Source organism: Phascolarctos cinereus, unplaced genomic scaffold (genome assembly GCF_003287225.1).
Source record: "Phascolarctos cinereus isolate Bilbo 61053 unplaced genomic scaffold, phaCin_HiC Scaffold_726;HRSCAF=1367, whole genome shotgun sequence".
Taxonomy (NCBI): Eukaryota; Metazoa; Chordata; class Mammalia; order Diprotodontia; family Phascolarctidae; genus Phascolarctos; species Phascolarctos cinereus.
This window is the reverse complement of record NW_027556098.1, coordinates 110,982,410-111,004,892: the sequence shown is the minus strand read 5'-3', so window position 1 is coordinate 111,004,892 and position 22,483 is coordinate 110,982,410. Positions and strand designations below refer to the sequence as shown.

At 39.7% G+C, this 22,483-nt stretch overlaps 1 protein-coding gene across 1 annotated transcript in view; it reads right to left on the bottom strand.

Moving 5' to 3' along the window:
• Positions 1–576: 576 nt before the first annotated feature.
• The window catches only part of LOC110208069 (phospholipase A1 member A), a 72,056-nt gene continuing 50,149 nt past the window's right edge, over positions 577–22,483 (bottom strand). Inside the window, exons 12-15 of the mRNA XM_020985875.2 lie at positions 15,466–15,555; positions 13,887–13,995; positions 4,872–5,036; positions 577–2,915 (exon numbers count right to left, since the gene is read on the bottom strand). Coding sequence (XP_020841534.2) covers positions 2,831–2,915; positions 4,872–5,036; positions 13,887–13,995; positions 15,466–15,555 — 449 coding nt within the window. The 3' untranslated portion in view covers positions 577–2,830. The remainder of the gene's footprint in view (positions 2,916–4,871; positions 5,037–13,886; positions 13,996–15,465; positions 15,556–22,483) is intronic.

Here is a 22,483-nt window from a genome sequence, read left to right as displayed (position 1 = left end):
TTTTAACTAGATGATGTCTAGCTCTAAGTCTTGCGAGCCACTAAGACTCAGTGGCATAATATGGCTGCAACAATGAAACAATGCCATCTTAGGTTTCATTAATAGAAATTAGCATCCAATTGGTCAGATTATATATGCAATATTATATATATATATTCAAATATTATTTAAGTTCTAGATAAAACATTCTGAAAGGGATAATAGCAAATTAAAGTGTATCTGGAGGAGAACATATGAAGAACAGTAGAAGGAACTGGGGTTTTTTATTATTGAGAAAAGAAGACATAGAAAGAATATGAGATCTATCTTCAACTGTTTGAAAGAATGACATGTAAAAGCAAGTAGACTTATCGTATGTAGCTCTAGAAGGCAGAACTAAGACCCTGAGAGGAAGGTACAGGGGAGCAAATTTCAACTTGACAGAAGAAAGAATTTTCTAACAAGAGAATTATTGAAAACCGGAATGGGTGCTCTTAGGAGGCAGTGAGTTCACAGCTCCTGAAAATATTCAAAAGCAAAGGCCAGATCTTAGGATCTTAGAGGTAGAAGGAAACAGTGTCATTTAGTCCAATATGCTCACTTTTCTTTATTTTTTATTAATACATTTTAACTTTCATTGACAAGCATATTTAAATATATAAACAATAACAAAAGAAATAAAATGCAAAAATAAAAACAAATGAATGGAATTGCAAATGATTGTACATGTAACCATACACTTCTATTATTTACTGATTTCAGCTCCCTTTTATGTGTTGTCTTCCCTTGTCAGAGTGTAAGGTCCTTAAGGGCAAGCATTATCTTTCTTTCTGCTTGTGTGTTTGTATCCCCAGTGGTTAGTATAGTGCCTGGCACATAATAAGTACTTGTTGACTTGACCTAATTGTTAAACAGAAGATGTGCATGGGAACTTTTATATGGTAGTAACAAAGTCATCCTTTATCTTTAATATGAATTTACTGTTTTCATTTATATGGTTGTAATCATGCTTTTGGTTCTGTTTTTGTCATTATGCATCACTTCATATGTCTTTGAAATCTTCATATTTGTCCTTTCTTGTAGAGTAATAATATTCTATTACCTTCATAAACCACCACAATTTATTCAGCCATTCCTCTGTCGCTGGGTTCATAGTTTGTGTCCAGTTGTTTTACTCTAAAGAATAATCCCAGTGAGAATACTTTTGCATAAATAGATGGGGGTTTAATTCTAGTAATCTCCTCCTTAAACCAATCAGCACAACTTCCTTATTTCACAGACATAGAAACTGAGGCCCTATGCCTGCACTAAGTGGGATGATCAAGTATATAAATTCTAAGATTCCTTTCTAACTCTTGCAATCTGTGATTCTGAGCCATTTTTCATGTTGTAATGGTCATCTAAGAGAAAGTGTTTTCTTAATGCTATCACTGTTGAATTCTATACAGTGCTCTCTGGTCCTTGTCCATGTCATTAATTATAATGAAAACCCTTGATTACTTGCTGTTTGCATCGTAAATTGGGAGACACTAGCTACGCTTCACTCTGGATGTGCCACCAAATAATTTACCCATCAACTCCCTTCATATCTGTCCCCTTAAACATTCAAGCTAATTTCTCAAAGCAGACACCAAAATAAAAGACCCCACCCCCTCAAAAAAAAAATCAGTTGGAACTCAAAGGAGGAAATAGGTCACCGAGAGGTGGAATACTGCGTGTTTGAATTATGTCTTTCACCTATTACTTCAGAACACCTCCTCTCCCTTGTACTTTACCCTAGGGAAGATTCACTTCACCTTCCTTTCCTCTAAGTCCTGCAGATTTCAAATGTGATTTTTTTTCTCAGTATATCAACGGTAACACAATTTCATTAAAAAAAAACCAATCTGACTATTCTGTGGAATTTATGGATTTTCCCCTATAAATGTTTCTGCTGAATAACAGGTACAGTTCTAGGTAGAAAGCCCAAATATATGGGGTCATTTCTGCTTATAATATTAATAAGAAAAGGACAATGTTGGAAGACAGATACACTCATTTACTACTGACTGAACAGTGAATTGGTCCAACTATTCTGAAAATAAAAATTTAGAATTACACAAGTTTCTAAACTGTTCCTACCTTTTGATCCAGTCAGTCAACAAACATTCATTAAGCACTTACTATGTGTCAGGCACTGTGATCTCATTACTGTGGTTTATACCCCCAAGGACATCAGTGACAGAAAGAATGATCCCCAAGGTATCAAAATATTCATAGCAGCACTATTTATAATAGTTAAAAGCTGGAATAAATTGTGTCCAATGACTTGGGAATGGCTGGGAATGGGAATTACTGTAGAATATTATTAGACAGCAAGTAATGATGAACATGAAGAAATTAGAGAAACATGGAAAGACAGACTGATACAGAGTGAGGAAAGCAAAACCAGAACACTATGTGTAATGATTTTAATAATGCAAATAAAGACAATCTAAAAGGCAAAGAAATTTGTGTCAATAGCAATGGTCAGTATTGCTCCCAGATGACATATTTCCTTTCAATTAAGAAGGAGGAGGGGAAAAAAGGAAAAAAAAAAGGAAGAAACTATAAAAGTGGAAAATTATGTGTGCTATCAACCACAATAGCTGTCCTAATCACAGCTTTTTAATAGAAAAGTGGAGGGCAGGAAGACCTTTATTGTTTATTGGGAATGAATTGACCCATATAGCTAAACAAAATGTTTCGATAAAAATAATGACGAGTAGTTTTGTGCTACTTAGTAGATAATGACAGAGATATTATCCTTAGTCTGATAAGAGCAGCCTGAATGAAACCACTTGCTGTCCTCCAAAGATCTCCAGGGATTATATTATGCACATGGTATTTCCAGCTTTGCAAAAGAATTTACATTTGTTTGCAAGGTCATTAGTTCAGAAGAGCACCACATCTTCGTACTATAAGGGAAGAACAGCAAGAGGTTAGGAGTGGCCATCATGTCTTAGGCGATCAACTGAGCAAAATGGGGGGTAGTAAACTAAACAAGATTAGAGGTGTGTTGGGTTGTGCTGAACCTGTTTTAATGCAACTGCGAGATTCAAACTCATAATCTCAGAGTTAAAAAGAGGTTACAAGATCAGTACTCTAACATATAAGCTATGGAGTCCTTACAACAGTGGGGCATGGTGGATAGAGTGATGGACTGGGAATGAAAGAGACCAGAGTTCAAATTCTCCTACTGATGTTTCCCAGGGGTAACTATGTGTAAATCACTTAATCTCTCTAATCCTCAACCTTCTCATCTGAAAAAGGGAATGGTCGCACTCACTAGCCTCTCCGAGGTCCCTTCCAGCTCTCAATCTGTGTCTTTACCTCACAGGTAAAATTTGGAAGCTCAGATGAGATAAAGTATGCAAAGTGATTTGCATACTTTAAAGTACCATTCTAACTGTGTTATTATTGTTATTGTTTTTATTCATACCACTGAAAAACAACCACTAGGGAAATCTGGGGAGAGCAGATGACTCAATCTGAATGTGAATTTGAAAACCTAATCCCAACTCTGTCACTTACTATCTGTGTGACCTTGGAAAAGTCATTTCACTTTCCAAAGTTTCCATTTCCTCTTATGCTTTTAGCTTTAGATACTATTAAACCAAAGCATCTGGCATGATGCTATAAAGAACAGAGTTTCTCTTTTCAGCAAAGGCTTCTGGCCAACTCTGAGACCAGGGGAAGTAAATCACCTAGGAGTGAGCCCCTCAGAGTGAGGTTCTAGTTGCCAAGTCAATAATAATCATAATAGTTCATACTTATCTAGCTAGCACTTTAAAGCTTGTGAAGCACTATGTATCATGTCATTTGAGCCTCACAACAACCCAGGGAGGATGGTGCTATTTTTAATTCCCATTTTACAGATAAGAGAACTGAGGCTAAGACCTTAACTTCCCCAAGAGAACCAATCTGAGGCAAGGTTTGAACCAAGACTTTCTCTGACTCTTATTTAGCAATCCATCCACTCTTCCATGCTGATTCTCCTGTACATGTTCTGTTCCATGTTCCATGGAATTTTCAGCCACACCTGCCCATTTTGCTGGTCTGCCTTCAATTAATCTTATTTTTGGAAGGGACGGACAACACGGAAGATTAAGGTGGCTGAAGTCACCCTCCTGTGAAGGTGATAAGCTTCCTAGCATCACTCACTGGGCCACTGGAACCTTAGCAAGTCTTCTGCCTCTTGGACAGGAACAAACATGTCTTTAGCCTATTTATCCAGATTCAGTGCTATTCCATAGCGTCTTATAGGTTATTCTTTTTTTTCAGTAGCACTAGAATATTTGTTTGATGGACAGTAAGCTGCTTCCCACTGCAAGTTAGTTTCTTCTTTCTTTTTTCCCTTTCCTCCATTCTCATTGGCAATCATTAATCCAGAAGCAGCCTCCATGCTACTGAAATGCCAGCTTGGCAATTTTTTCTGACGTAGTGTGTAACAGACAGATAAACTAGTACGTTAGAAAAATATAAATAGAAGATAAAGGGGAACAACTAAAAGGCTTACTCAGAGGAATACTTCCAGCTTTCAGTGGCAGGCTAGAAGTACCTGGTACCTAGCAAGAAAGTCTTGCTCACCACTTACTCATACTGGTATATTTCCATATGGGAAAGTGGTAACTGAATGGTATCTTGTCATATCAAATTTCATGTTGTTCTCATCACCCAGAAGCCCTAAGTGTTCAAGATGACATCTCAGGAGACCCAGCTAGCCAAGACTAAAATAGTTTTTGGCCAGAGCAAGACCATTTACTGGCCCTGGTTTGTTTTGGAGAGATTTTGATATTAGGAACACTATATATAGTCAGGTGGAAAGGATAGATGTCTGTGTTTGTCAATGGTCACTGAAAGGGTCTGTTTACCTCTGGTTAGCAGGCAAAGGGATGGCGCAGAATCTCCCAGTGATGGAGCTCTTGTCTTTCTTCCAAACATGGTTGGAGGAAAGAACCTTCAGGATCACTTGATTTATGTGGCAATGTGGGATTGAGTGGGCTATCAATCCTTTGCCAATGAACTGGTTTTTCAATCTGTAAGGAGACACAAGAGTGAAATCCTGGAGAACCTATTGTCCAGGCTACTTGTCTGGCACTTATATACTTCCATATTATATTCCAAGGATCTTTCATTTCATTGCTAGGAATGATCCCTCCATGAGTGCTGAGAGAAACCCCTCTAATCCTCAGAACAATGGTCTCCAAAGTAGGAGACTTGTCTGTGGCTTGACCCTGAGGGGTATGTGATCAACCAATCAGAGGGTGGAAAGATGGGTCACCTCCCACCCTCCTCACAATAACTATTACTGGGGTTTATCTACAACAAAACTACACCTATCCCCAACACCCACACTCTACCCCTTCCCTCTGTAGTTCAATCTCCCAACCTCTTCCTTGGGGGGTTGGGGTAAGGTGGGGAAAGATCAACAAGCAGGGAAGAGGAAATTGGATCATAGATTTAGATCTGGAAATGACCTCAGAGGCCATCTAGTACATTCCCCTCATGTTATATATGAGAAAACTGAGGCCCAGAGAAATTTGAACAATGACATGCCCACAGTTCCAGGGGTAATAAAGGGCAGAAGTCAGATTGGAAGTCATGTCCTCTAACTTCCAAAAGCCTTTCCACTGTATTATTCTGCCCTTTTGGTCATTACTAACCACCACCCAGGCATGCACAGCAGAAGGCTTTCTTAAGAAACCCCACACCCCCATGCCCACCTCCTACCCCATCTCACTTTATGACTGTTAAAGGTACCCCTCAGACAGCTGGTGAACCACAGGGTCCAACTAGTAAGATCTCCACCTCTCGCTTTCCGTTTTGATTGGGACAGAGTGAGGCACATAGATTGAGCAAGAAGGGATGCACTGTGATGTCATTTTATTATTCGGCCTGCCCCCAAATCACTCCTCTTCCAAACTTCCCTATTTCTATTGAGAGCACCACCATCCTCCCAAGTCACCCAGGCTCACAATCACATTATCTCCTCATTTTCCTTCATCCCCCAGATCCAATCAGCTGTGAAATCTTTGTACCTTCACAACATCTCCCACATCTGTCTCTTTCTCTCCACTCACGCAGCCACCCCCTAACTGGAACTCTCATCACCCATTACTCTCACCTCAATTAGCTTTCTTCTCAAATTCATCCTCAAGCAGATGTTCAAGTGATTTCCCAAAAGTGCAGATCAGACCACGTCACCTTCCCCCTCAATAAATTCTAGTGGCTTCCCTATTGACCCTAGGTTCAAATTTTATTACATCTTTATCTCATTTTTTATGTAAGTTGTATAATGTGCCAATTGTTGGTACAATAGCACATATATATAATTTATAAAGAAATAAATATGCATATATTAGGATTGCACACACAACATTTTTTTACATTTTTAGGAGTACATAATTAAAGAAATTTACACACCACTCTTTTAGGAGATTATCTTCATTAAATGCTATGCCCCCAAAATAAATTAATCACCTGTGGTCACCTTTCTAGTATTGAACCTCTTTAAATTTAGCTAGACTGATATCACCTCAACTAACAGATACATAGACCCTCATCACTTTATGCCTCTACTAAAGCAAAAAGCCTGCTGGTGGGTCTGCTGGCCATAAGTCCTTCCCCACTCCAGTCCATCCTCCACTCAGATGCCAAGGTGATCTTCTGAAAGTGTAGGTCTGATCATGTCATCTCTCTATTCATTAAACCCCATGGCCCCCTATTATTTCCAGGATCAAATATAAAGCCCTCTGTCTGGCATTCGAAGCCCTTCATTACTTGTCTTCCTCCCCTACCTTGCCAGTCTTCTTACATCTTACAAACCCAGCTTGAAATCTAAGATCCAGTGATGCCTCCTTACTGCTCCTCAAATAAGACACTGAGATTTTTCATCTCCTGACGCAGGGTATTTTCATGGGTGTATCCCATGCCTAGAATGTTCTTTCTCCTCATCCCCACCTCTTGGCTTTCCTGGATTCCTTTAGTCCCAGTTAAAATCCATCTTCTACAAGAAGCCTTTTCCAATCCCCTTTAATGCTAGTTCCTGCTCTCCAATTGGTCTTGTATATAGTTTGTTTGTACACAGTTGTTTGCATGCTGTATCTCCCATTAGACCATGAGCTCCTTTAGGTCAGGGACTATCTTTACCTTTACCTTCCTTGTATCCCCAGTGCTTAGAACAGTGCCTAGCACATAGCAGGAACTAAGTAAATGTTTAATGAGGGCAGCTAAATGTTGCAGTGGATAGAGTGCTGGGCCTGGAGTCAGGATGACTCATCTTCTTGAGTTCAAATCTAGCCTCAGACACTTACTAGCTGTGTGACCCTGGGCAAGTCACTTAACCCTAGGTGCCTCAGTTTCCTCATCTGTAAAATAAGCTGAAGAAGGAAATGACAAACCACTCCAGTAGCTCTACCGAGAAAACCCCAAAAGGGATCACAAGGAGTCAGAACTGATTAAACAACAAATGTTTAATGACTTAAAATTGATAGGTAACTCAAAACCTTTTCAATGTGGTAGAACCTGCTGGAGCTTGGATTTCTTAGGTATTTCCTTTGAGAACTTGAGATCACCTGTACCACATAATGAGTCATCGTAGCAAACCTATAATGGAAGACTTGTCAGATATTACCTGCTACTTTTAATTAACCCTTCATTTAACATGTATGTCTTAGCTCTTCAGCTAGATAGTTCCCCATCAAGGGAGTTGTTCAAGCTAAGGATGGATGATTTCTCTTTTTTGTTGATGCCTTTTGCTTTTACATTACATGTATTTCTGAATAGTTCTCTTCTCCCTTGTCTGCCCGGTAAGTCACTGGATGACCTCTCATCTGGGATGTTCAGTAGAAGAATTCATGCAGCAGGTAAGGGTTAGCCTCAAATTCGCTCTTTAAGTTTATTACATGATTCTATATTAACAATTTGTTTCTGTCTCTAAAGATGTTTTCATCTGATTCTGATATCTGTCTGAATTAAATAAATATTAATAGCTCAAACTAATATAGGCCTTAAACTTTACAATGTGCTCTCCACATCTTAGCTCATTTGAACCTCATCATAACCCAATGGGTGGGGCATGCAAAGGTGTATGTGTATATGTATGTGTGCATGCATGTATGCATGCATGTATAGGTATGTATATATGTGTGTATATGTGTACACACATGTACACATATACATATACATATATACATATATATCATATCAGGAAGCTCAGTGACTTGCTGAAGTCCCATGTTGAAGAGACTAGAACCCACTCTCCTGACTTCAAGTCCAGGGTTCTATGAACTACATAACACTACCTCAGAATAAAAGTACGAAGGAGAGGCTGGGGAGTTGAGGGACGTTGAAAGCACTGGGACCCATTAAGTTTGATATCTTTAGGCTACGTGGACTTTGAGGTTCTCTTCCAGTTCTGAAATGCTATGGATGCTTGCTTTGGTACTACGACATGAAGTCCTGGAAAGCAGAGATTACATCTTATGCTTCTTCAGATTTGCCACTGAGATAGCAAAGTCCTTTGGATACAGTAGGTACTCAATAAAAATTTGATACTATGTTGAGAGAAAGGAGAGAGGGGAGAAAAGGGGAGAGAAAGGAAGAGAAAGGGGAGACTAGGTTTGGGAGAGAATGAAAGAGAGGGTGGGAAAGAAAAGAGGTAGAGAGAGTGAGGAGGAAAAGAAGGAGGAAGAGAAAACTTTAGCAAAAAGGAGCTCTCCTAATTCTTGACATTTTCATTACTTGGGGAAAAACTCCCGGTTGGGTTCCTAATAAGAGGCAAAAATAAGAAGAGAGCTTCACTTCCAGGTTCAGTTACCTAGAAATGGAAAGTTTATTTTAAATTCTTAGTTCAACAAATTTTGTAGGAGGATTATTCTCTCTTAGGAGTTTAGAATGAGTCTTAATTTTGGTTTGGCTTGGTAAGGTTTTTTGGCTATGAAGACTGTAAATTTTTCAGGCCTTTTCAGACCTTAAGTGGCAGCATTTGCATGTACTAAGTCTGTTAAAAAGCAAAGTTTCCAAGGGTTTTGCTCCCCTTAGGTTTTGAGGGATAAGGATGTATATGCATGATCTTTCAAACTAAGGGGAAAGTTTGAGCAGAGGACTAGATGCCCTCTTTCTATATTTTGTCCTTATAGAGCTGGGACTCCATTTTCCCACCCTCCTTGCCTTGAAGCCCAGATCTGCGTAAATATTGCCCAAGCTCTGCAGGGTAGTATGACAGAAAGAGGGACTGTCAGCTACCATATCAGAAGCAGGGAGCTCAGAGACAGGGAGATTGAAAGAGATATGAAACTCCATATAGGAACCTGATCTCTGATTTCATGGAATAGGGAAGAAACTCCCTCTAGCAGTGCAGGTCAGCACCTTTTCTGCAATTTCAAGTCTTCTAGAGCTGTCTTAGTCACTGAGAAATTAACTGGCTTACCTAGGGTCACACAGCCAGTGTGTGCCCTCCGCAGGAAGGGTTTCTATTTTATAAAATGAAGAGCTGAAAACTAAGTATAGATCAAATCTCATGCCAAATACACAGGCTTAAATTGGGTGAATGATTTAGGCATAAGGATAACATTATGAGCAAATTAGTGGAACATGGAAGAAATTACCTGTTTTTCCCTGTTTATGAATAGGGGAAAAGTTCATGACCAAAGAGATTGTGAGGTTAACCAGAGGTAAAATGGATAATTTTGATAATATTAAAAAGTTTTTGCATAAATGAAACCAATGCAGCTAAAATTAGAAGAAAAGCAGACAGTTGGGGGGGCAGTATTTGAAGCAAAGTTTCTCTGATAGGGGTATCATTTTTAAGGAAATCTGACTTGGTGAGAAACTGAGTCAAATTTACAAAAATAGGCCATTCTCCAATTGATAAATGATCAAAGGATATGAATAGGCGGTTTTTTGAGAAAGAAATCAAAGCTATCAATAGGCACATAAAAAAATGCTCTAAATTACTAATAATCAGGTAAAGGCAAGTTAGAACAACTCTGAGGCTTTACTTTATACCCATCAGATTGCCCAAGGTGACAAAAAAGGAAAATGATAAATATTAGAGGGGCTGTGAGAAACAGGTATACAAATGCACAATTGGTGAAGCTATGACTTAGTTTAGCCATTCTGGAAAGCAATTGGGAGTACACCCAAAAGCCATTAAGCTGTGCACATACCCTTTGGCCCTGCAATACCACTATTAGGTCTATATCCAAAGAGACCAAAGAAAGAGGAAAACAATGCATATATACAAAACTTTATAGCAGCAATTTTTGTGGTGGCAAAGAATAGGAAACTCAAGGAATATCGATCAGCTGGGGAATGGCTAAACAAGTTATGGCCTACAAATATAATGGAATACTATTTGCTGAAATGTTATTGTGCTATAAGAAATGATGAAAGGGATAGTTTCAGAAAAACCTGGGAAGACTTGTCTAAACTGGTACAAAGTGAAGTTGGGAAAACCAGGAGAACAATCTGCATAGTAACAGTAATATTATAGAGACAATCAACTTTGAAAGACTTAGGAACTCTGATCAATATAATGACCCATCATAATTCCAAGGATTCATGATGAAACATGCTGTCCATCTCTGGATAGAAAGCTGGTGTACTCAGACTGCAACTGAAGCCTATTTTCTTCTCTTTCTTTTCTTTCCTTTTTTTTGGACATGTCTGAAGTGGGAATTTATATTGCATGACAATACATATTTGTAATGAGTTTGCCTTCTTAATGGGTAGAGAAAGGGAAAGGGGAGGAGAGAATAAAGAACTAAAAAAAAGAATTTTCAATGCAATATGAGACTATTAATAATAATAATGATAACAATAATAAATAATAAACCATAATAAAATGAAGAGCTGAACTAGATCCTCTCTCAGACTCTGTATCTGCCAATCAATCAAAAAGCATTGTAAAGCATCTACCATGTGCCAGGCATTGTACTTGGCCCTGGGGATACAAGACAGATGTGAAACAGTCTCCACCCTCAAAGAGTTTATTTATGCTGTATCAGAGGAGCTTATGTAGATCTATAGATATATAGACTCATATAGATACACATACAAAACAGATTCAAGGTGATTTGGTGGGAGGCATTAGTAGCCAAGGGGAGCAACTTCATTTAGAAGATGGTGCTTGAGGGGTTCTTAAAGGACACCAAGGATTCTAAGAGGTGGAGTCAGTCAACAATCAACAAGCATTTATTAAACCTTTACTATGTGCCAGGAACTGTTCCAATTACTGGGTACACCAAGAAAGGCAAATATATGGTCCCTGCTCTCAAGAAACTTAGAGTGTAATAGTGAAGAGGTGAGGAGAGAGTATGTTCCAGGTACCAGGACACAGCCAGTGGAAAGATATAGAGACAGAATTGGATTCTAACCATTTAAAAATTATTTTTATGCTAAAATGTCTTTAAAACATTCGAAGAAAAAAAAGATTAGATCCATTGCAAAAAGATGTTAATTCAGGTTGTAAAATTTTAGATCTTACAAAAGAAGAAAGAGTTTGGAGTTTGAGAACCTGGGTTCAGATCATGCCTCAAATCCTTACTAGTTGTGTGACCCTAAACCAAAGGTTCCCAAACTTATTTGGCCTACTGACCCCTTTCCAAAAATTTTACTCAGCACCCCCATGGAAATCTACTTTCTTTAACCCTGTAACTCTTTTTTTATTTGCGTCATTTCAAAAAATATAAAATTTTTTAAAAAAATGATGCATCTTTAATAATTCATTGTAAATTTGTGGGGTTTTTCCTGAGTTAAAAGTTTCATGACACAATATTGCATCATGTAACCATATGGTATCATATTGTAAACAAGTCATTACATGCACATATTCCTGCCGATGCATGCTGGACTTCTCAGCAATGCACAGCCTGCCAACACTTGCTTGTTAAGACTTGTTGGTGGACTTGACCTCTGATGAGTTATAACTTGCATTTTGCATGTTTATCGGGAAAACGATGTGATCACTATGACTTTAATTCTGTTACACAACAGATGAAACATGTAGGAACGGTTTTTCAAAATTTCCTTATTGTCTCTCCTTTCCTAATGCTTCCACCATCCCCTTAATTTTATTCAATACCCTCCAATTGCACCTGAGGCTACTACTGCCCCCCTGTATTGTACCAGCACCCTTCAGGGGGCAGTATTGATCACTTTGGGAGTCTAAATAAATCACTTAACCTTTCTGGGCCTCAGTTTCTTCATCTAAAATCTGAGAGATGAAATGATCTCTAAGGTCCCTTCCCAGCTCTAAGTCTACAGTCCCAAAGAAGTAGTTCAATGCTAATAGCATTAAAGAAGAAGAAAACTGAGTCAGCTAGTAACTTTATTACTTGGGTAACTTATTCCTTGTTATTGTTAAGTCATTTCAGGCATGTCTAATTCTTTGTGATCCTACTTGGGATTTTCTTGGCAAAGATTCTGGAGTGGTTTGCATTGCCTTCTCCAGCTCATTTCACAGATGAGGAACTGAGGCAAACAAGGTTCAGTGATTTGCCCAGCTAGTAAATGTCTGAGGCCAAATTTGAACTCAGAAAGATGAGTCTTTCCTGACTCCAGGGCTAGTGCTGTATCCACTGCATCATCTAGCTGCCCTGGAAAGGTATCTACTAGAAGCATCTATTCCCCTGACCCTAATAACTGAGGACCTTGCTTCATCCTTTATTAAGAAAATAGAGGGGACAGCTAGGTGGCACAGTGAATAGAGCACTGGCCCTGGAGTCAGGAGGACCTGAGTTCAAATTTGGCCTCAGACCAAATACTTGACACTTACTAGCCATGTGACCCTGGGCAAGTCACTTAACCTCAAATGCCTCACCAAAATAAATAAATAAATAAATAGATAAATAAATATTTCCCAATTAGTTCCACAAGGTGTATTATGACCTGTGTGTTCAACATCTCTGGTCTACAATAAATGAAACATTTCCTGATGCCCCTCCAGCTGTTCAAGCTTCCCCACAAATTATTTTACATATACTTTTGCTTGTATATATTGTCTCCCCAGCTAGATTGAAAGCTCTTCAAAGGCAGAAACTATTTTCACTTTTGTCTTTGTATCCCCAGTGTCTAATATGATGCCTGGCATGCTGTAAGCACTTAATAAGTGCTTGTTAATTGAAAGTAGTCAACTCATTCATTGCACTGAGGAGGAAAGTGAGGCCTAAAAAAAGTCAGTGGCTTACCCAAGGTCTCAAAGACAGTAAATAGGAGAGGTGAGATTCAAATGCAGGTCCTTGCACTCTAAATCCAGTACTCTTCATTGTACCCCAAAGGTTGTTATAAGGGAAAAGACACTATAAAGCTCACTTCACTATTTGAATGTGACCTGTTACGATAACCACAGTCAGGCACACAGATGTTTGGGACTATAGTCCTGGCTCTGATGTTTTCTCCCTGCATGGCCTTGGGCAAAGCACTTGGCCCCTCAGTGATTCCATTTTCTCATCTATAAAATGTAGAGGTTTGACCAAATGACCTCAGAGCTCCCTAACACTTCGAAGTCTACAATCTAAAGCAGGGAGCTTCTTGAGAGTGGAAGGGTGTCATGTTGTGTCAGGAAAGCTTGGACTATTGCTGCCTATTCTGTTGTTTAGCAAAGAAAGTGCACTGATGTCTCCTAGTCCCTTTCCTAACCTCAGTTGGAAGGATAAATGAATGAATGAATGAATGAATGAATGAATGAATGAATGAATGAATGAAAAAAGCATTTTTAAAAATACCTACTATATGCCAGGGACTATACTAGGCATTGGGGATACAAAGAGCCAGTTCTTAACCTCCAGTAATTTACATCCTCATAGGGTGAGACCACACACATAGACAATCAAGAAAAAGAAAGGAAGTGCCCAAGGTGGGAGGGAGGCACACAGATTACTTACATGGTGATCTTAATGGAAGTTGTAAGATTACTGCTATGCAAAGTGATTTCAATGTTGGTGTTCTTGTTTCTCACTTTCTGTAAATGAAACTCCACGAGACTGTGATACACTAGGAAAGCAAAACATACCAGAGAAATGAGGAAAGTGAGATGGGGGTGAGGGTGAGAGATTAGGAACATGAAATTTCTACTTATATCATCCAAAATGGTGGTGGTGCTGCCAGAGCTAGGACTAGGGATAGATAAAGTGTACAGCTGCTGAAAGACACAAAACCCAGGGAGGCTACAGTGAGGGACACTTTGGAATAGTCAGAGGAACACAGATGTAGACCTGGAAGGTACCTTAATGACATCTATTCCAACCACATCATTTTACAGCTGTGGGAACCCGGACCCAGGGAAATTAAGTGGCTTGCCCAGGAATACGCAGGTTGTAAGGATCAGAGGTAGAATTTGAAGCCAGATCCTCTGAATCCACATTCAGTACTAATTCTAGAGCCCTCCCTCTATTAATTATTTTCTATTTATCCTGTGCATTGCTTACTTTGCATAAATATTTTTTTTGCTTGTTAATTCCCCCATGAGATTGTAAACTTGATAGCAGGGAACTTTCTTTTATCTTTTTTTGTATCCTTAGTGCTCAGCACAGTGCCTAGCACATAGTAGGTGCTCTATAAACATTGATTAATTGACTTCTTGTGGCTTACAGGTATTTATTTTGTGATAAGTAGAGTGAAGGCTTAAAGCCTCCAGTGGCCAATAAGTAATACCCATTGAGGCCAGGTTTTCAAGTCTTATCTATAAAAATTTTTAATTTGCCCCATGTCTGAGTTTACCCATTGACTATTCAGTCACATTACCTAATTTCCCCACTTAGGCATAAGATAGAATGAAGAGAAAGGGTCTGTTGCCCCTCATGGAACTTGATTCTCCCCCAGTACAGGAAGGAGTAGATATCTAGGAAGAGCATGAAGGCCTGTGTAGCCATGGGCTTGATTTGGAACATAGGATCATAGATTTAGATCTGAAAAAGACCTTTAAGGGTCATCTTGAGGAAACTGAGGCTCAGAGAGGGGAGTGACTTGCCCAAAGTCACAGAAATAGTAAGCAACAGAAGTGAAATTTGAATGTAGGTCCTATGACTCCTGAGTCAGTCCTCATGTGGCATTGTCTAATGGTCAGAGCAGGACTTGAAATCAAACACGTTGACAACAAATTTTCTCCATAACAGACTGCTGGGGGCAGCTAGGTGGTGTAGCAGTCAGGAAAACTCATCTTCATAAGTTCAAATCTCGCCTCAGAAACTTAGAAGCCATGTGACCCTGGGAAAGTGACTTCATCCTGTTTGCCTCAGTTTTCTCATCTGTAAAATGAGCTGGAAAAGGGAATGGCAAACTACTCTAGTATCTTTGCCAAGAAAACCCCCAAAATGGGGCCACGAAGAGTTGGACATGACTGAAAACAACAGACTAATAATAAAGGCTGCTTTCAATATTAGTAGTCTGAGATGAGGCGGGTTTCCTTTTTTTCTTTTTTATTGTTGTTTGATTTTATTTGGGAGGAGAGGAAGTTCTACTCACAGCAATATGGAGCCTTTGAAGTGGTCAGGAGGTAGACTTTCACTTCTTTGGGAGGCTTTTCCATGTTGATCCCTCCTTGTTCCAGTAAACCTAGAAGAAAAGAAACAGAAAGAGCTGAGCCTACAAAGGTATGATCAAGAATCAGGAGTGTTAGAAATCTTTTTTTTCCCTACAGGAAAATAGAAGGGGAAGAGGATGGGTGTGATAGAAGAGAGGGCAGATTGGGGGAAAGGATAATGAGAATGACCAAACAACATCTTGGGGTGGAGGGAGGGGAGAGATGGGGAGAAAATTTGGAGCTCAAAATCTTGTGGAAGTGAAGGTGAAAACCAAAAATTTATTAATTAATTAAATTAATTAAAACACACACAGAAGCAAGAGTATTCTGATTTCTCTCTAATCATGATTGTTCATTGCACAATCTAGCAAATAGACATATTTATTTACAGGAAATATTGATCTCCCTTTCTAAACTGGGTAGTAAAAAATAAAAAATGCGATTTGATTTGACTGACTGAACATAGGAAATTGTTGGGTTTTTTTAAACTGTTGCTTAACTGCCACAAAACAAAACTTCCTTTCAAGGCAGGAGTCTTGGACATTGCAGTTATGTTTGAAAGCCTTAGGTAACACTATAACAGAGGAATGTGTTTCTCATCGGTTCTTCGGCCTGGATGTGTCCACATGGTAGAGACAGCATAAAATAGTACAGAGGTGTCAGATGTGGTCAGCAACACTCCAGAGTGTGGCCTGAACCAGATTAAAATCTACTTGGGAAATATCTAACAAAATAAATTAAAATACAATAAATTGTAGATAACGTTAATTTGTAGTTTTCGAAATCAACATGTGGCTCACAGAGATCCATATATACTGTTTAGCAGCTCTGTTTCTATTTGAGTTTGATACCATGGTTTTAGTGGATGGAAGGCTAGGCTTGGAGTCTAAAATTCCTGGGTTCAAATACTCCCTCTGACCTAGTAAAGGTCAAACAGGGCAACTCTAGGCAACTTACCAGGTAACTCAAGCAACTCCCTAGGTTTTATCTATTGAGTTATAGATGGTATGTGATTTGTATGAGTGGAGAGAGTTTCCGCACTGAGTTTCTCTACACTAAGAAAATCATAGACCCTTTAAGTATTTCAGTGTCCTCACACAACACCGTCAGCACCAGGTCATGTTTTCTCTTCTTTCATCTTCTAGATGCCTTTGTATATAACACTGCCTCCTGTCTCTGTGCAGAGATAGGCTGGGAGGATCTGGAACGTTCTAAACAGTTGCCTTCATCAGTAGACCTCCTCCCAACCACTGATATTTTGCTTAGATGAATTCCCACCCTTCCCTCCTATCCCCTATATAGTATACTCTCTTCCACTCTTACTCTCCCCATCCCAGAGATATTAAACCTTTATCTTTGGAAAAATAAGCCTTCCTCCCCAGCCAGAGTTGTCCTTTCCCTCATTTGCATCCACCTTAATCCACATGATCTCATTTCAGCTCTTTCTGCCTCTTCTATTGAGGCAACTAGGTGGCACAGTGGCTACAGCAGTGGGCCTGGAGTCATGGAGCCCTGAACTCAAATCTGTACTCAGCTATTTTATTGGCTGTATGATCTGAGCAAATTACTTAACTTCTGTCTGCCTCAGTGACCCCAACCATAAAGTGGGAATAATCACACCGCCCTCACAGGATGTTGTGAGGCCCAAATGAGGTAACATTTGTGAAGACTTTAGCACAATGCCTCTCACGCTCCTCTCAGTTTTGGGCATCACAAAGACTGGTTCCATCTATATTATTGCATTCTGGGATAGCCTCTCTGTATTAGTCAGATCTCCTCTAATGCCCCTCAACTCACTGGTCCCATTGATGGAGGTAGAATATTCTACCATCTTCTTTCAGAAGTTTCTCCCTTGAGGTTCACTCTATCTCAATTTGTCACCTAATCCAGATCTTGGCAGCCATTAGCTACCGACTCCTAGGACATTTTCCTTTCTTTCTTGGTAAGTTTAGTGCCTCCTGGTTCACAGTCTCCTTCTCCAGTCCAACTCCTGTTCTCATAGTATGAGATTTCAAAAACATATTGATATTCCCTCCAATACACTGACTTCTCAGTTCCTCAGTCTACTCAACCCCATGACCTCCTCCTCCACTCAACTTCAGCTACTTACACACAAGGCAATCACACCCTTGACCTTGTCACTACCCACAAGTGTTCCACTTCCCATGTTCAAGAACTCTGAAATTCCTTTATTTAATCATAATTTTTAATCATTGCATCTTTACGTATTACTACTCCCAAATTTATTCTGTATTCGCATGATGATCTCTTGCTCCTCTGCCTCTCGATATTTTCTAGGCCATTACTCCTTTTCTGGTTGCATTCTCCTCCCTCGACAGAGTCGACCTCTTCGCTGAACCAGTTCAATTCTTCACCACCTTCTATACTGAATCCCTTAATTTCCTTGTCTTATCTCCACTAAGACATTGCTAAATCTGAAGCCTGGATTAGTCCCACTATCTATCCCCTTTGTTCCTACCACATGCTACTGAATGGTCCCACAAAGTCACAAAAATATGCTGACTGGGTGCACTACAAATCTATTTTACCCAATCTTTGCTGGACCCTCACTTTGGTAAGACAATCCTATTCCTTCCTAATTGGTTCTCTATTCAACTCACCATAGTGACTGTTTCAAATCTTTTCTTCTCTCCTTCAGCCTCCCATGGAACCCCCTCACCCATTCTCTCAGGTAAGGCTTTTGTCTCATACTTAACAGAAAAAATTCAGGCAAATTGGGGGTAAACTCCCTCTTTTCCACTTGTTAGTTTATATCCCTCTAACATCATCCCTCCACTATCTTCTCCACTCCATTCTTGGATGAAGAGGTCACCCTTTTGGGTAAGGCCAACCTTTGATCCTATCCTTCCTGTCTTCTACAGCAGATTGTTTCTACTATCATTCTCTCTGTCTCTCTGTCTCTGTGCATGTGTGCGTGTGTCTGTGTGTCTGTTTGTCTCTCTTTCTGTCTGTCTCTCATTTTTAATCTCTTCCTATCATCTGACTCCTTTCCTAACTATCTACAAATACCCTGAAGTCTACACCCTCCTTAAAAACCCTCACTTGATCTGATGATTCCTGCTCACTCTTCTCCTATGTCTACTCTTCTCTGCTAACTTTTACTTTCCTGTCCTCTCAGTTCTAAACCCTCTTGCGATCTGGTTTCTGACTTTATCACTCAAATAAAACTGCTCCTTCCAAAGTTACCAATGATCTTTTCATTGTCAAATGTAATGACCCTTTCTCATTTCTCAGACCTCTGCGTAGCATTTAAGATTGTTGATCACCTCCTAGATATTCTTCCCCCTTGCGGTTTTGGTGACACTACTTCTTGATTCTCCTGTTACTTGTCTGACCCTTCCTTTTCAGTCTACTTTGATGCATCTTCATTTGTGTCACATATACAAATTGTAGGTATTCCCCCCTTGCTCTGTCTTGGACCTTCTCTTATTTTTTTTCTATAGTCTTTCACTAATCCTCCTGGGTTCAATTTTCATGTCTATACAGATGATTCCCATATCTAAATATACAGCCCTAGTCTCTCTCCTGAGCTCCAGTCCAACATTGCCAATTGCCTATTAGACATTTTGAACTGAATGTCATTTAGACATCTCAAATCCAACATGTCCAAAATAGAATTCATTGTTTCCCTTCCCCAAAACCCACCCCTCTTCTGAGCTTTCCTTTCACCATTGAGAAAGCACCATCTTTCCAGATGCCCAGGTTCACAACCTCATTGTCATCTTTGACTCATCACTCTCACCCGCCTCATATAAACAGTCAGTTGCCAAATTGCATAGTTTCTTTTCCACAGCATCTCTAGAATATAACCTCTTCTCTCCACTCACAGAATCACCACCACTTCAGGCCTTTTCATCACCTTTTGCCTGGAATTAGCCTTCTAATGCAACTCCTTGCCTCAAATCTCTCCCCACTCCAATCCATCCTCTACTCAGATGTCAAAGTGCTTTTCCTAAAGTACCAGTCTGACTATGTTGCTCCTCTTCTCAATAAATTCTAATGATCCTCTATTATTTCTAGAATCAAATACAAACTCTTTGGCTTTTAAAGTTCTTCATGGCTTAGTTCCTTCTATGTTCTTACTTAATGTTCCCTTCCGTGTACTCTCCAATTTAGACATACTCACTGTTTCTCACATACAAAGTTCTACTGCCTACCTCTGTGTCTTTGCATTGGCTGTCTCCTATGCCTGGAATACCCTCCCTTCTTCTCTCTACTCACACAGTGACTACCCTAGTTCAGGCTTTTATCATCTCTTGCCTGGATTATTGCAACAGCCTCCTAATGCAACTCCTTGCCCCAAATCTCTCCATGCTCCAATCTGCCATCCACTCAGATGCCAAGTGCTTTTTCCTAACATGCAGGTCTAACTGGGTTACCCTTCTACTCAATATCCTTTTTCCATATGAGGAAACTGAGGCCCTGGGAGGTTGGCCATGATCTTAAAACTAGTAATTTTTAAAGTCAGGATTTGAGCCCACACCTTCCTAACTCCAAGTCCACTTTGTCTCAAAGAGTATTGTGTGTGTGTGTGTGTGTGTGTGTGTGTGTGCACGCGCATGTGTATGTGTGTATAGTATGTGTGAGGGAAGGAGAAAAAAGGAAATAATGAGAGGCAACATGGTAGAAGGAAAAGAGGATTGGACTTGGCTAGAATCCCGGGACTCAAATCCAGGGCTCTTTTCTAGGTGAATTTGGGCAAGCCACTTTACCTTGTTTAGCTTCAGTTTCCTTATTTACCAAATGAGGGTTATAATTCCTGTAGTACCTAACTCACAGGGTTGTTTTAAATGTAGTGCCTTTTCCCAATTGCATCTGCAGGTTGAATTCTGTCCCCAGGGGGCTGACTGCTGCTATCCGGGGTTCAAAGTGGATTCATACTCCTAAAACTATAGCTCACCAACTCCCACCAGTGTACTTAACTTTAAGTAAATCAGCAAATACAATTAACTTAAAGAAAAGACATTTACTAAGATGACTAGTAAGAACAATAGCTACTAAGATACACTCCCCCCCAAATTACCTTGAGACATTCTTTCTCAAAAAGCATCAGTGGGAAGATTGGGTTTATATAGAGAGTATGCTGGTAGTGAAGTATACACGTAGAGAACACATATGGTCATGGCAGCTAACTCATCTTCTTAACCCTGCAGAGCCTCAATATACTTTTTTTTTCTCTTGGTATCCTCATGTTGCTCCCTCCTGGGTATCTCAACCCTCCCTGGCTCCCTGAGCCTTCTCTTGTTTATAGTTCAACTTCTGACTTGAAGAGCTCATTCTTTCTTGAATGGCTAGTTAGCTCTCTTCTCTTCTGCCAGGGCTCACATTCCTTTAAGAGCTTCCTCCACTTGTCTCTTGACTTTTTCTCCTTCCCTACTAGATATGGCATTTCCTACTGAGCAAGTAGTTCTGCTACAAGACACTATGTCCAAGAGGGGAAAATGGAGACAAAAATACCCTCTCCTTTCTGGTAGGAGGTCAGGAATCTCACTTCACAAAGCCGTTTTTACTTCCTTGACCTTCTGGAGGACTAGCAAGCTTTTAAGGGCCAATCTTTGGCCAGCCAATGGCAAGCTACTTCTATAATTCCATCTGGGAAACTTCTTCACCCTTTGCAAAGGGCATAGAAGACACATCTTCACATTTTCTTTACTATATTAACATCTCCTTTTCTCTGTTATCTACTCCTTTAATGACAACAATAGCTAGCATTTATGTAGCACTTTATGGCTCAAAAATTGCTTTATAAATCTTGTCATTTTACCCTGAAACAACCTTGGGAGCTAGGTGCTGTTATTATCCCCATTTTTCAGTTGAGGAAACAGGGAAAGGTTAAGTGACTTGCCTAGCCAATAAGTGTCTGAGGCTGAATTTGAATTCAGGTCTTCCTGACTCTAGGTCCAGCACTCTATCCAGTGTAACACCTAGTGATTGCATCAGCTAGGCTGGGGTAGGGAGTGGGAATCCTTCACTATATAAAGAAATATTTCCTAAAGCTTAAAGTGCCATAGAAATGAGTTGTTATCTCACCTACCTGTTATGAGACTCAAATGAGATCAAAAGAATTAGAGCTGGAAGAGATCTCAGAGGTCTTCTAGTACAGAGGTGTCAAACTCAAATAGAAAGGGATCCATGCAGGCTGCACTTAGAAAATCACAAGTTAACATTACCTATGTTGTAGTGTATTTATTTACATTGTTACATTTATTTATTTTGGATGGCTAGGTGGCACAGTGGATAGAGGGCAGGGCTTGGAATCAGGAAGACTTGAGTTCAAATCCAGCTTTAGGCACTCACTAGCTGTGTGACGGTGGGCAAGTCATTTAACCCTGTCACCCTCAGTTGCCTCATCTATAAAATGAGCTGGGAAGGAAATGGTAAAACACTCTAGTATCTTTGCCAAGAAAACCCCAAATGGGGTCAGAAAGAATCCAACATGAGTGCAATGACTGAACAACAACATTTTGTTAGACATCTCTCAATTACATTTTAATCTGGTTCTGACTTCAAGGGAGTTTGACACCTCAGACTTAGTCGATCACCTTATTTTACAGATAACAAAACTTCCTAAAACTAAAAGAAGTTAAATGACATGCCCAAAGTCACAAAGCATATAAGCATAAGGGCTGGGATTTAAACCCAGATTGTCTGATTTCAAATCCAACAGTCTTTTGAGTGAAAGTGCTATTCCTGGTTGTTATCTGGGTCTAGCATCTTTCATACAGTGGTTGTAGAATAAATGAACAAGTAAACAAATGAATCAATGAATCAGAGGATAGTAGGGAGCTGAACACAGAATACAACTCTACAAATTAGAATTAGTTTAAAATTTCATCAACTTTTTCCTGTTTTCCCTTAGGGAAAAAATTGTTCTTGGCCACAAGGAATCAGGACTTAAAGTTGGGGCAGTGCCTAGCCTTTGAACTGGCCCCAGAAGAG